The sequence below is a fragment of the Nicotiana attenuata genome, unplaced genomic scaffold (genome assembly GCF_001879085.1).
Source record: "Nicotiana attenuata strain UT unplaced genomic scaffold, NIATTr2, whole genome shotgun sequence".
Classification (NCBI taxonomy): Eukaryota; Viridiplantae; Streptophyta; class Magnoliopsida; order Solanales; family Solanaceae; genus Nicotiana; species Nicotiana attenuata.
Window position 1 is genome coordinate 122,323 of NW_017671863.1, and position 13,454 is coordinate 135,776.

The 13,454-nt window shown below is 38.2% G+C and overlaps 1 protein-coding gene across 1 annotated transcript; it reads right to left on the reverse strand.

Annotated features, from left to right (window-relative positions):
- Positions 1 to 8,905: 8,905 nt before the first annotated feature.
- Positions 8,906 to 9,614, reverse strand: LOC109210607. The gene is made up of 3 exons (XM_019374050.1): positions 9,501 to 9,614; positions 9,283 to 9,434; positions 8,906 to 9,236 (listed from the first exon to the last, which is right to left on the reverse strand). The coding sequence occupies exons 1-3, from the start codon at positions 9,612 to 9,614 to the stop codon at positions 8,906 to 8,908; spliced, it is 597 nt and encodes a 198-aa protein (XP_019229595.1).
- Between the last annotated feature and the right edge of the window lie 3,840 nt (positions 9,615 to 13,454).

The window sequence follows — 13,454 nt, forward strand, 5'->3', positions numbered from 1 at the left end:
TTGTAAAAAGTAGAAACATCTCAACTTATAAACAGAAAATCCATAATATCCAAATCGATTAATCCGACATCGAGCTTAAAAAATCCAATCCAAACCAAAATTTCCATATTCAATCCAATCTGCCCGAACGCCCACCCCTACTTATAAGAGGTCGAGTTTTTTGTGGGTAGAATTTTGGTGTTTGATTTAGAGTTAGTCAGAAATTATTTATTTAGTGAATAATACTTTGACTCTAATAAGAAATTATACGGGCAGATATGCAAAGTATTCTGCTTCATGATCGGGAAAGGGTCGCACCCCAAGATGTGTGATGTAGACAGTTTACGATAATGTAAGCATTAGTAGTTGTTTCCACGGGTTCGATCGCACCCAAGAGGTGTACTATAGACAGTTCACCATAATGTAAGCACTAGTAGTTATTTTCACGACTCGAATTTGCGACCTATAAGTCACACGTAAACAATTTTACTATTGCTCTTAGCTAGCGTTTGGCCATAGATTCCCATATTTGTTTTGAAAAATCTAATTTGGGTGAAGTTTGATGTGAAGATGAAAATGTGTTTGGACATCAGTTTTCAAAACATATTTCCCAAATTTATTTTGGAAAAACATGAAACATGACTTATACCCACAAGTTCTAAAAATTATCACAAATACCCAACAGTACCATTAACATTCATTATATTATCGTAAACTATAGTCCTGAACATAAATAAATCTGGTACAAAATTATCATTTTTATAATGAACTACATGATACACTATCAGATGACCGAGAAGACGAAGCAACATTGTTACAAAAAAAATAAATGGTGGGCTCTTTTATAAAATACAAAAGTTTGGGGTAATTTTTTAAAAATGTAATAGTGATTGAGCTGGTTTTGGGATTTGGGATTTGAGAATTTGCCAAAATGTAGGTAAAATCTATGATCAAATATGTGTTTGCCAAATAAAAATCAAATTTGTTTTGGCAAAATTTATGGCCAAACGGGTCCATTCTAAGCAGAAATTGTGCATACAAGAAAAATAATAGTACTAGTAAGAATTATTATCTAATGTTTTACGCTTTATATGTTTGATTTGAAGTTAGGTACTAGGTAGATAGAAAATGTTTAGATAGTGAATAATAATAATATACTTTGACTCTAATGAAAAATTATTCTTTTTTTGAAACTTTACGAGGTTGTTTAATTTAAGCAGAAATTATTTATACAGGAAAAATAATAAACTAGTAACTAGTAAGAATTATTATGTATTTTCTTAGACTTTAGGCGTTTGATTTAGAGTTAGGTAGGCAGAAATCGTTTATATAAAGTGAATAATAATATACTTTGGCTTAGATAAGAGATCATTTTTTGGGTTAAATTTTACGAGGTCGCTTGATTTAGGCGAAAATTGTTATATAGAGAAAATAATATACTAGTAAAAATTATTATATAATAATATAAGAATTGTTTATGTATCACATTATGTTTAGAAGCTCTTGTTGACGTATTGTTAAACGACATATTCTTGCTTACCTTCTATTCATAATAAATAATACATATATTATTGTATAAGTTATTCCAATTAACAACTTTGCTTTAGATAATAAAATTCCACATATATTATGCGTGTTTAATATTAAAAACAACATATGATAACGTAAAAATCATACTATTAATTATACACTATTGTACGCCGAATATCAATAAATTATTTTATAAATAATAAGGAATGTTATAAAATTTTATACCAAAGGTTAAATTATTGGGAATACTACGAGATAAACATCTGACTAGATGCAGATAGACACGTGAGCTGGTAAAAGATCCATCCCAAGTATGAGGATGTTCGCGTTTTTAATGGAAGATGCTAAGATTTTTATATTAATTGTTCCACAAGGATACAGATTTAATTACGGGTTTTAAAACGTGCTCATAGAGAATTCAAGTTATTTATTATATTCATTTTAATTTATGTGACATAATTTAATTAGGTATGAAATTAAATTTGTTATGATATTTTAATGACTATAAAAATATGTCACTAAGCATAAATTAAAGACCTAAAATTAAATTATTTTTAAACGTCGAAAGATATCATTCTTTTTAATTGAATGAACCAATTAGAAAATAGTGCCAGTTGAAGAGAGAAATAAATGTTATTCTATTGTTAATATGTACTCAATATGGACGAGCCATTTTTTTTTTGGAAAGCTACACTTTTTTTTACCCAACTACCTATTCATCGTATTTATATCAAATCAATAAATGCAAAATACATATATATTGTATTCATAGATTATCACCTAATTATGATTTAATAATACGCTTCACTTTAATAATGATTTTGTGTACGGGTAAAATTGGGGGCAAAAGTTTTCCCCAATTCCCCAATAAGGAAACAAGAGGGAAGCATGGTTCGACGCGACTATAAGTGAGGCCGAAAGACTCTTGTATCGGAATCCGGGAGGGGTGAACGACGTGTCTGTGATTGGGCATGGTAAAATAACAGACCCAGACCAAGTAAAGTTTCTAGACCATGGAAACGCGGGGAACGGTTATACAGGACAAGTAGGGAGCCATAGTATTCGCCCTCAATCGGATATTACGGCGCGAATCCCGTCCGATATCAATTGCGGATCGAGATTTACCGGAAAAAGAAGATTTTTACTTTATTTGGACTTGTACTAGGGTTGAATTTCCTTGCTATATAAATAGGAAAGTTTTTTTTATCTTGGCACGTGGCTGACAGGCAAATCAAAGCAATAAAAGTTCATTTTTATCTTCTAGCTATTGTTCAAAGTGTTCTTCATTTGTTCTCTTCTTTATTTGCAACCGAGCTCATATCGAGGGTCCGGTCGAGGTCGAATTTCACTGTTCAACCCTAGATCAGGCTTGATCATCACATTACGATTGATTTGATCTTTTATTTTATCTTTAACTTAATTACTTGTTGTTCTTAGATCATTCATATTGAATTAATCGTATATCCTTTAAACCGCGTACAAATTTAATTGTTACTCATTTTTTAGGGTAAACAGTTTGGCGTCCCTCGTGTGGCTAAGAATAATAGTGGTGATTTGATACGAATATCCATAACACACCTTATTTTACGCTTGTTCTTTGAAGTTTTAATTCCGGGTTAGCCCAAGGATGTCAAATTCTCAGTTTGTTCACTTGAACGTTGACGCCGAGTCAGGCCACCATGGTGAGAATAATAATGTGATGCCTAGAAATGATGTGCCCCCTGTCGTTCCGACCGGTCGATGCTAACTCGCAGGTGGCCATCAACATCAATCTAACGACTGATCCTGAAAACACCATTCGCGGGGGACCCCAGCCAGCGGCTCGAGAGGCTTCCGAAGGTGAAGGTGATAGGGTGAGCCTGCAGTTGATTTTTGAAATGTTGCGGGCTCAACAAGCAGCGATAGCGCAGTTATAGAACTAGAACCATGACCCTAACAGGGTCGAGCCCGAGCAGTCCTGGGAAAATACTCTAAGGGATGAACAAGTTGTCGTAGAACCAGGTGAGTTCGGGCGCAAGGAAACTTCTAAGGTGATGAAGATGCTCGAAGCATTGGCAAAACGGGTGGAGCCTGGCGAGAAAAAGATAGAGGCCAATGACAAGAAGATGGAAACGTATAACTCCAGTGTCGATCAGATCCCGGGAGTGCCGCCGATATTGAAGGGGTCGGATTCCAAAAAGTTCATTCAGAAGCCTTTCCCCCCGAGCGCGGAACTAAAGCCGATCCCGAAGAGGTTTCGGATGCTAGACACTCCCAAGTATAATGGGACCACGAATCCAAATGAGCATGTAACCTCCTATACATGCGCAATCAAATGGAATGACTTGGAAGATGACTAAATTGAGTCGGTGCTGCTGAAAAAATTTGGGAAAATCTTGCCCAAAGGAGCAATGATATAGTATCACAACTTGCCTCCGAATTCTATTGACTCGTTTTCCATGCTACAAGATGCTTTCGTGAAGGCACACGCCAGTGCCATCAAGGTCAAGACAAGAAAGTTAGACCTTTTCAAGGTCATGCAGAGGGATAACGAGATGCTTAGGGACTTCGTGTCGAGGTTCCAGATGGAACAGATGGATCTGCCACCGGTTGCGGATGATTGGGCCGTCCAGGCATTTACTCAAAGGCTCAACCCCCGAATTTTGGTGGCTTCTCAACAGCTAAAGTAAAAATTGGTGGAGTACCTGGTGGTCACCTGGGCCGACGTCTACAACAGGTATCAATCGAAGATCAGAGTCGAGGACGACCAACTCGGGGCCCCTTTAGGGTCTGTTTACCCCATCAAAACTGATGACAAGTCTAATAGAATCATCGATTATGAGCTGAGGCCGGTCCGAGACCGATACCAGCCATATGACACAGATCGGAGGGGAAACAGACCTTGCCACTCGACAAGGAACGACAAGAGAAATGATCGAGGACAGAGCATCCGGGGCCTGATGAGCAAGAGCGGGTTTGACAGGTCGCTCGGGAGTAAGGAGGCACCAAGTTATCGAAGTATAATTTCAACGTGGACGCTGCAAGTATAGTGTCGGCCATAGGACGCGTCAAAGAGACCAAATGGCCAAGGCCATTGCAGTCTGATCCTGCCCAGAGAGATCCTAGTTTGGTGTGTAAGTACCACGGTACTCACGATCATAGGACCAAAGATTGTCGACAGCTAAGAGAAGAAGTAGCTTGATTGTTCAACAATGGGCACCTTCGAGAATTCCTGAGCAAGCGAGCCAAAAACCACTTCAGATAAAGGGACGCCAACAAACAGGTCGAACAAGAGAAACCTCAGCACGTAATCAATATGATCATTACCCCAAGGGCCGATGATAAAACACACCAAAGTTTCTATCACGAGAGAAAAACGCACCCGAGATGACGTCCCGAAAAGAGCTATCTCGTTTAGCGACGAAAACGCCGAGGGCATCGTACAACCTCACAATGATGCACTGCTATTATTCGCACTTATTAATAAATCTCGGGTTAAACGTGTGTTGATTGATCCAGGTAGCTCGGCCAACATCATCAAATCGAGGGTCGTAGAACAACTGGGGTTGCAGGATCAAATCATACCGGTGGTCCGGATATTAAACGGATTCAACATAGCGTGCGAGACCACGAAAGGTGAGATAACTTTATCGGAAAACACTATCGGGACTACCCAAGAAATAAAGTTCTACATGATCGAAAGGGATATGAGGTACAATGCCTTGTTCGGAAGGTCGTGGGTTCACAACATGAGAGCAGTGCCTTCGATCTTACACCAGGCGCTAAAATTTCTCACTCCGGGAGGAGTCAAAACAGTTTATGGAGAATAGCCGACCACAAAGGAAATCTTCAATGTTGATGAAGTAATTCCGGTGCTTGCGGTTTCAACCAAAAAAGTGGGGAACCGATCAAAGAAGAAAAAAACTAAATAGCAATCAATAATACCGACCTCACCTGAGCTGGAAAAACAGAAGGAGCACAGAGCGGATGATGAGGATGATTTCAGCATCCTGAGATCATTCATAGCACCCGATGACACTGACGCCACCAAATCAACGATCGAGGAGTTGGAGCAAGTGACGAGCGCAAAACACAACACGAAATTGACGCTCGATAATCAAAGATAGTATAGTAAAATATCGTCTCCACAAGGATTGAATTTAAACAATGTTCAAGTGAGGATCAACACTTGAGTTAAATGATTATGAACTACGATTAACTACTAAAGTAAAGCAATTGACAATTGACGACAAGGAAATAGAGATTCGCAGAGTTGGTTTCTTATCAATATGAGGAATAAGGGTCGTGACAGGATAGGTACAAAATTGCTATTTGGGATTTAACTCTAGTTTAATTCACCCTAATGTTCTAATGATTCTCATGAATTCACTCGAGGATTAGTTCAAATGTGTAGTCAAGACTCCTCTTTCAATTAAATATTAACTCTACAAGGTGAACTAATATAAGCAATGTGAAAGTATGCAAGCATGCGTTAATGGATTAGTCTTTAGGAAAACGTCTCTCGAATATTCTCCTAACTTGATATAATCAACAATTCAACATGCTCTTTCGATTATTTAAGAGAAGCACTGAATTAAACCAAATAAAATAATACAAAGATAATCACCAAAATATTCCTCTTTCGATTAAATACCTCCGTGAATAACGTTACAATAATTCAAAACTCCGTAAACGAATACAAGCAAGAACACGTGTTAAAATCCACAAATATTTATCAAAATATCATATCCGTCAAACCCTAAGGTAAACTACTCCATAATCATGGAGGAAGTCATCACAAATATAATTAAAGAATAATGAAGCATCAATCTAACGTTACAATCCAAACTCCCGTATTGAATTGATGGAAAGATGATGAAATCCCGAGTCTTGTAGCCTCCATTGCTCTCCCAAAGCTTCTAAGGTCAAAAGTCCCCTAAATATCATATTTTTGGTGTATTTATACCATGTAGGAATGGGCCCGGATGAAACTACCCTTTCCAAGCCGAAGCAGGAAAAATACTCTAAGAATTTTGTACGCGCGCGCCGCACCACGTGGTACGCTAGTGAGGATTTATAGAGACCTTGCAAATTTTCTGTCAGGCTGATTTTTACACGGTCGCGTCGCGAAGGGCGTCGCACAGTGCGTCGCGTTAGTGGCCTTTTTCAGAGAATTGGCCAATTTCATTTCTGCTCCTATTTTGTCTTGTCTAATGATGAATTGGGCAGCTACTTCATGGGGACACGTCACTTGCATGTCTTAATTTTGGAGCATTCAGTTCCTTAACTTTTTATGAGAATTTTGGCTAGCCACTTCAAGTTGCACGTCTTCCAACAAGCCGTGATAGGCCATTTACATGGCCTTGAGCATTTTTCTTTTACTTTTTATATACATACGCAGTCGTCGATCCCCGAACTCGATCCCGACTTTAATTCTCAAACTTCTATTTATACTTCAAAGTTTTCTTTTACTTATTTTAGATCCAAAAACTCAGCTTAGCCCGAAATCTCAACCTATATAACAGAAAACACGTAATGAGTATAAATTATCTATATTTTAGCTCAAACACAATTAAAGTGTATCAAATAATAGGTGCAAAGTAGCCAAAAATTCGTATTTCTAGCCTACCATCAATACCCCACACTTAGACCAATGCTCGTCCTCGAACAATCAAACTACACTTTAAATAGGGATGACCTTATCAAGAAACTCTCCTAACTCATCATGCCAAGAATATTTAAAGTAGACTAAGCACCCTATCATAACATCCTAGCCTCAACACTCGACTCCAAAGCACCATGTATTTTTCAAAAACCTGCTCACTAACTTTAACACAAAGGCCAAAGACATTACCTTTTCTTTGCAAATCATGTTCCCTCACACCAAAGATAGAGAGTAGTTCCACATACAATAAAATTCAAGAAAAAATAGGAACTGAAGATAGAAAGAATTAACTCACTCTCAGAAATAAGATTCATGCGCCACAAAAAATGTACCATAGGCTTGCCCGTAGTGTAGTACTCTACTAACTTGAGCTCATTCAGTCAGGGATCAAGTAGGACTTTATTTTGGTGTAATGTAGGCTGCGGAACGGGTATGATACATATAGATAATAGTGTTTACACCTCCCTAAGCACTTTAATACATACAAATTCACATTCTAAACCCCACACTTATATTGAACCAAACCCAACCTTCACACATAATAGTATCAACCTCCCAATATTTTTAAGCACACACAGGATGAGAACTACCACTAGCAATGAATCTATTTTTTTTTCTTTTCAAAGTTCTAATTTTTTCTTCTTCTTCTAAGCACTTCATTTTTTCTTTCTTTCTTTTCTAAGTTCTGAATTTCCTTTCTCTTTTTTTTTCTTTGTTTTTTAATTCCCTACAAGCGACTCTTACAAATTTTTTCAAATAGTGCACCTTTTTCTTTTTCTATAGTTCCACTCAAAAATCAAACTATTCCTCCACTTTGCTTTTAACAAGCTCATAAATATTTCAAGTGCTCAAGAGAGGTGAAAGGTTCAAACAAATAGTCAATTCAAACAAAAGGGTCAGGTTTGTAGTGTGGTTGTCAAAAAAATAGGAATATTGGCTCAACGGGGCTAACTAAGGTATCCATTAATTAGGTGGGTAAAAGCATCTTGTTGGCTCAACAAAAAAAATGCCTAAATCACTTCCTAGACTGAACGAGACTACTATTTTGCTTTGCAAACACATGGGGAAAGTTCTAGACATCAACTGACATGCACAGAATATCAACAAAATCTTACACACACTTTGGTACATAACTCACTCAGGATCGGATTTCCCGACTCTATAGTCAAAGCAGTTAAGCAAAGTCACAATCAACCAATTTAAGGCACTTATCTATGAGTCAAGAACTGAGCCTAGGTATCACAACTAAGGTACTCACTACTTTCAAGGTACAACAACATCAAGAAAAGTCATCTCCATTTAATACATAGCACAAGATGTCACTATTCCTAATAAAAAATATTAATTACACCCGATTCAAACAAAATCCTTGAAAAAGAACCGCGGCACAAAGAAAAATCAAGAGGGAATTGTTACACTACCTAAGCAAACAAAACAAAATAAATGGCTAAATTTTTTTTTTCTACTTTAATCCCTCAAGAAGACAGCCGAGGAAATCCATCGTCGAGAAAAGTCAATTTTTTTTCAATCAAAAGAAACGAAAACAAACACACATATATATATTTACATCCCCCACCTCACACTTTAAATTGTGGCATGTCCTCATGAAGCACAAAAAAAAAGCAAGAGGTAAAAAAAAAAACTTCCTTGATTCATCTAGTTGGGGTCTATCGAAGTCGGGATCTCCCTTGCACGCCCGACCCAGTGCACACATCCATGCTGAGAGCTTCTTTTCAGCCTTCTTTCCCACACTTATTCATTTGACTCTCTCCAAGTTTCTCCTTTACCCCTCCCCCCTCCTTCCATCTTGAAGATCAGCCTTTCTTCTCCCACTCTGAGCATGAGCTGCCTTTCCTGAATATCCAGAATTGCTCTGCCCGTAGACAAGAATGATCTTCCTAAAATCAGCGGGACCTCCCTATTCTCCTCCATGTTCACCACAATGAAGTTCACATGGAATACAAACTTGTCCGCCCGAACTAGCACATCTTCCACTATTCCTTCAGGTATGATTGCGGTATGATCCGCCAGCTGCAATGACACAGGTATCGACCTGATTTCTCCAATCTCTACCTCCAATTTCCTGAAAATAGACAAAGGCATAAGATTAATGAAAGCACCTGAATCACACAAAGACTTCACTTCCTAAAGAGCATGGTATAGTAAAACTCCGTGGATCACTACATTTTTTAGGGAGCTTGTTTTGCAGAATGGCACTACAATGCTCTATGAGCTTGGCCACCGATGTCTCTTCCACTTTCCGCTTCTTGGGCAATATCTCCTTCACAAATTTAGCATAAGCTAGCATCTATGAAAGCATCTATGTGAAAGGTATATCCACATGCACCTGCTTGAGCACTTCTAGAAAGCGCCCGAATTGTTTGTCCAGCTTTTCTCTACTTTGCTTTTGGGGGAAGGGTAGAGCAGACATGTATTTGTTCTCCCCAGTCTCCTCATTCATTTTTTGTTTGTCTTTCTTCTTCCTTGTTGGAACTTTAGACTTGTTCGTCTACTTCAGATCATCCTCTTGCTCTGCCATCTCTTCATTCTAAACTTGATTTCCCATCAACTCATTCTTTTCTGCTACCAACGGATCTTGCAATACTTTTCCATTCCTCAACGACACTATATTTATTAATTCCTTTGGATTCCTTTCGGTATCCACAAAGAAGTTTCCTGGAGACCTCTCAGACAACAAACTAGCAATCTGCCCCACTTGCCTCTCTATGTTTTGAATAGCTGTACTATGAGTTTCAAATCTCTCATCCATTTTAATAATAAAATCTTTTATTAGATCTTCCATCCTAGACTGATTAGAATGTAGAGGATGGTATTACTGCCTCTGCTGATTCTGAAAAACTGGAGCTCCTTGTCCCTGGGGTCTCGGATTTTTTTGCTGCCATGAGTTCATGCTACCACTTGGTGAACTCCAAGAAAAGCCTTGGCGCCTCTGTTTGATAGAGTTAAAATCATTACCACTCTGGTAATTGCCTCTATCAAAGTTTCCCACAATATTTACCACTTCATCTGCAGCTGAGGCCTAACATTCATGCGTTGGATGACCCATTCTATAAAAATTACAAACAAATGATGGTTGGCTGTGGACCTTGGCTAAGGTCAATTTTCTTATCTCTTTGTCCATGGCGTATAGCTGGGCTTGCACTGACGTGTTAGAATCTACTTGATGAACCCAACTGATTTTCTTCTATCATTACTCTCAGCAGGCTACTTGTTAGCATCTTCAAAGAGCTTATCAAGAATTGCCACAATCTCCTCAGGAGTCTTCTTCATTAAAGGATCTCCAACTGCAGTGTTTAGAGTTCGTCGTGAGGGAGGTGTCAGTCCATTTCAAAAGTCCTGAAGTTGCATCCACAATTTATTCCCATTATGCTGATACTTCCTTACTATCTATGGGAATCTTTCCCATGCCTCGAATATTATTTCGGTTTTTGTCTGGCAGAAGTTGTAAATTTCTCTTCTGAATTTCATTGTTTTAGCAGCTGAGAAGTATTTATCAAGAAACTTTTTAGTCATATCTTCCCATGTCCTGATCGACCCCATTGGTAAGCTACGAAGACAGTGCTTCGCATCATCCTTCAGTGAAAAGAGGAACGCCCTTACGTATATTACATCTTTTGACACTTTGTTGTACTTGAAGGTGTTCATGATTTCCTCAAAATCCATCAAGTGAGTGTTAGGATCTTCGTTCACCTTCCCTCTAAAGACACAATTTTTTTGGATAGTTTGAAGCAAGTCATGCTTCAACTCGAAATTATTTGCTGCTACTGGTGAAGGTCTGACACTAGACATTCCCTGAATGTAGACTGGTCTGGCATAATCACCCAATGCTCTACTAGGCCTCGGTACTATATTCTCGAACTGGTCTTCAACCAAGGATCGATTTAGATTGAATATTTTATCCCTATCATCGTCGACAGTCTCATCAGCAGCTCTACAGGCTGCCTCAGCTGCTATTCGTGCAATTTCTTTTCTTTGTTGTGCTGCCTCTCTTGCAGCTAAATCTACTCCGTCGTCACCGTTATTAGCCATGTGTTCTGGGGTTGAAGGTTTCCCCAAGAACTTCCAGATGAGTTCTTTCTCTTTCCTCAACTGTCGCAGACTCTTTTCCACCTCTGGATTGTATGGAATCAATTCCTTTGAAGAAGATCGAGTCATACACCAGAGACGTCAATCTGTTTCCTACACACAGAAGAGGAAATCCGTGAAGAATAAAATAAAATAAGTTCCTGAATTAGAACCAAAAACTAATTTGAACACTATTGATTGCCAATCCCCGACAACGACGCCAAAATTTGACAAATGCAAAACACAACACGAAATTGATGCTCGCAAATCAAAGATAGTACAGTAAAATATCGTCTCCATAGTGATTGGATTTAAATAATGTTCGAGTAATTTCTGGTGTAATTGCTATTCAAGAGGATCAACACTTCAGTTAAATGATAATGAACTACGTTTAACTATAAAAGTAAAGTAATAGACAACTGACGGTAAGGAATTAGAGATTCGTAGAGTTGGTTTCTTATCAATGTGAGAAATAAGGGTCATGACATGATAGGTGCAAGATAGCTATGTGGGATTTGGCTCTAGTTTAATTCACTCTAATGTTCTAATAATTCTCATAAAGTCACTCGATGATTAGTTCAAACGTGTAGTCAAGACTACTCTCTCAATTAAATCTTAACTCTACGAGGTGAACTAATATAAGCACTGTGAAAGTATGCAAGCATGCGTTAATGGATTAGTCTTTAGGAAAATGTCTCTCGAATATTCTCCTAACTTGATGTTACAATCCATATTCACATACGTTAGTTCATGCCATAAGGTCGTCGAGGTAAATCCATGAAGAGATTATCTTTAAGATGATAAGAGGTTAATCCTATTGGTCTTAAATGATACAAAGGTGTATAAGGGTGGTTAACAAGTAAAGAAGTTAAACGAATCAAGGATGTTGTCAGCCGTATTTTTGGGTAAACCTAGGGGTGCTTAATACTCTCAAGAGGTCGTATTTTAAGGTATATGAATTATTAAATATCCGTATCATAGTCTTGAAGTCAAACGAGTTATGAAACAAAAGTCGACAAGAGTTGTTGCAACTTAGGTTCATAGTTTTACTTAAACTTTAGGTCAAATGTTATTAAGCTTTTCTCCCAATATACTTGGAATTACGGGGTGATCTACCTACCAAATTGAAGATCTATGAGTCTAGTATCCAATGCATTAAACCTTTTATCAATACGACATTGGAGTAGAGAGATATAGACATTTTTGCGAGACTGCACAAGCTGCTAGGTGACAAGTAGGAGGGTCACCTACTTGGTTAAATGATAGCCCAAAAAGAGGCAATTTCGGGTCAGACAAAGAGCCCATTAAAAGGCTTATCTTCTGCAATATATCCCTCATTATATTTCACAAATAACCAGACCTAAACCCCTGCAAACTTCCTCCCAAAAATTATCCACAAACCCTAATTGATTTTCCCTCTCTTTCAAGTTCAAATTGGGGGTAAACCCTAGAGTTTGAAGAACCAAGATAAGGGCTGAGTTATCCAACAAGTAAGGTGAGTTTACTCTTATCTTTCATACATTTATTCTGCTGTGAATTCATGGTAATTCGTTCTATACATGTAAGAACTCACGGGACGGTGATCGGAAGCCGTGAGTTCGAGTTATTCACTTGTAGCGGACTGTTTTGTGGACTGTTTTGTGTTGCTGTTGGGCTGCGTGTTTTACTACTGTTTTGTGGAGTTTTGGAGGAGGAAGGGTGTGGAGAAACACCATATAGATGTAGGGTTGTGGGCTGGTAGTTCTTCGCAACATTTCCGGGTCGTTTGACACGACTACGGTGGTCGTCGTATGTATGAAGTGATTTGGTTGTGCTTGGACTATTTTGGGAGGCTCAATATGATTATTATTGATGTTGTTTGGGCTGTTTGGTGATTCTTTGGAATTGTGTGAAGTCATATATATAGGGGAGGTGCTGTCCGTTTCATCGTAAAATAGGTTGTGGTCAATACATAATAGTTATGACGCTTGAATGGTAACTATAGTATCGTTTCTCTTATTGTAGACTAAGGAGTCGTGAAAATTGCATAGCTTGAGATTGGGGCAGTATATACAAGGTATGTGAGGCTATCCCTTTCCTTCTTTTGCACGACTCCGATTGTACATAATGTAATGAACGAGCTTCCAAAGATACTCTACTCTTAGAAGCTAGCAGTACTTACATTGTTTCCCCTCTTATGGAACGATTGATGTTGATGTTGCTTCTCTTATTCTTA

Excerpts from the sequence above, each read along its gene's own strand:
- LOC109210607 (XM_019374050.1), bottom strand. The coding sequence starts at position 9,614 with ATGAATGAGGAGACTGGGGAGAACAAATACATGTCTGCTCTACCCTTC. Across the intron at positions 9,435-9,500 it reads TTCTAGAAGTGCTCAAGCAG|GAGATATTGCCCAAGAAGCG; the intron begins GTGCATGTGGAT and ends AAATTTGTGAAG. Across the intron at positions 9,237-9,282 it reads TTAGGAAGTGAAGTCTTTGT|GAAATTGGAGGTAGAGATTG; the intron begins GTGATTCAGGTG and ends GTCTATTTTCAG.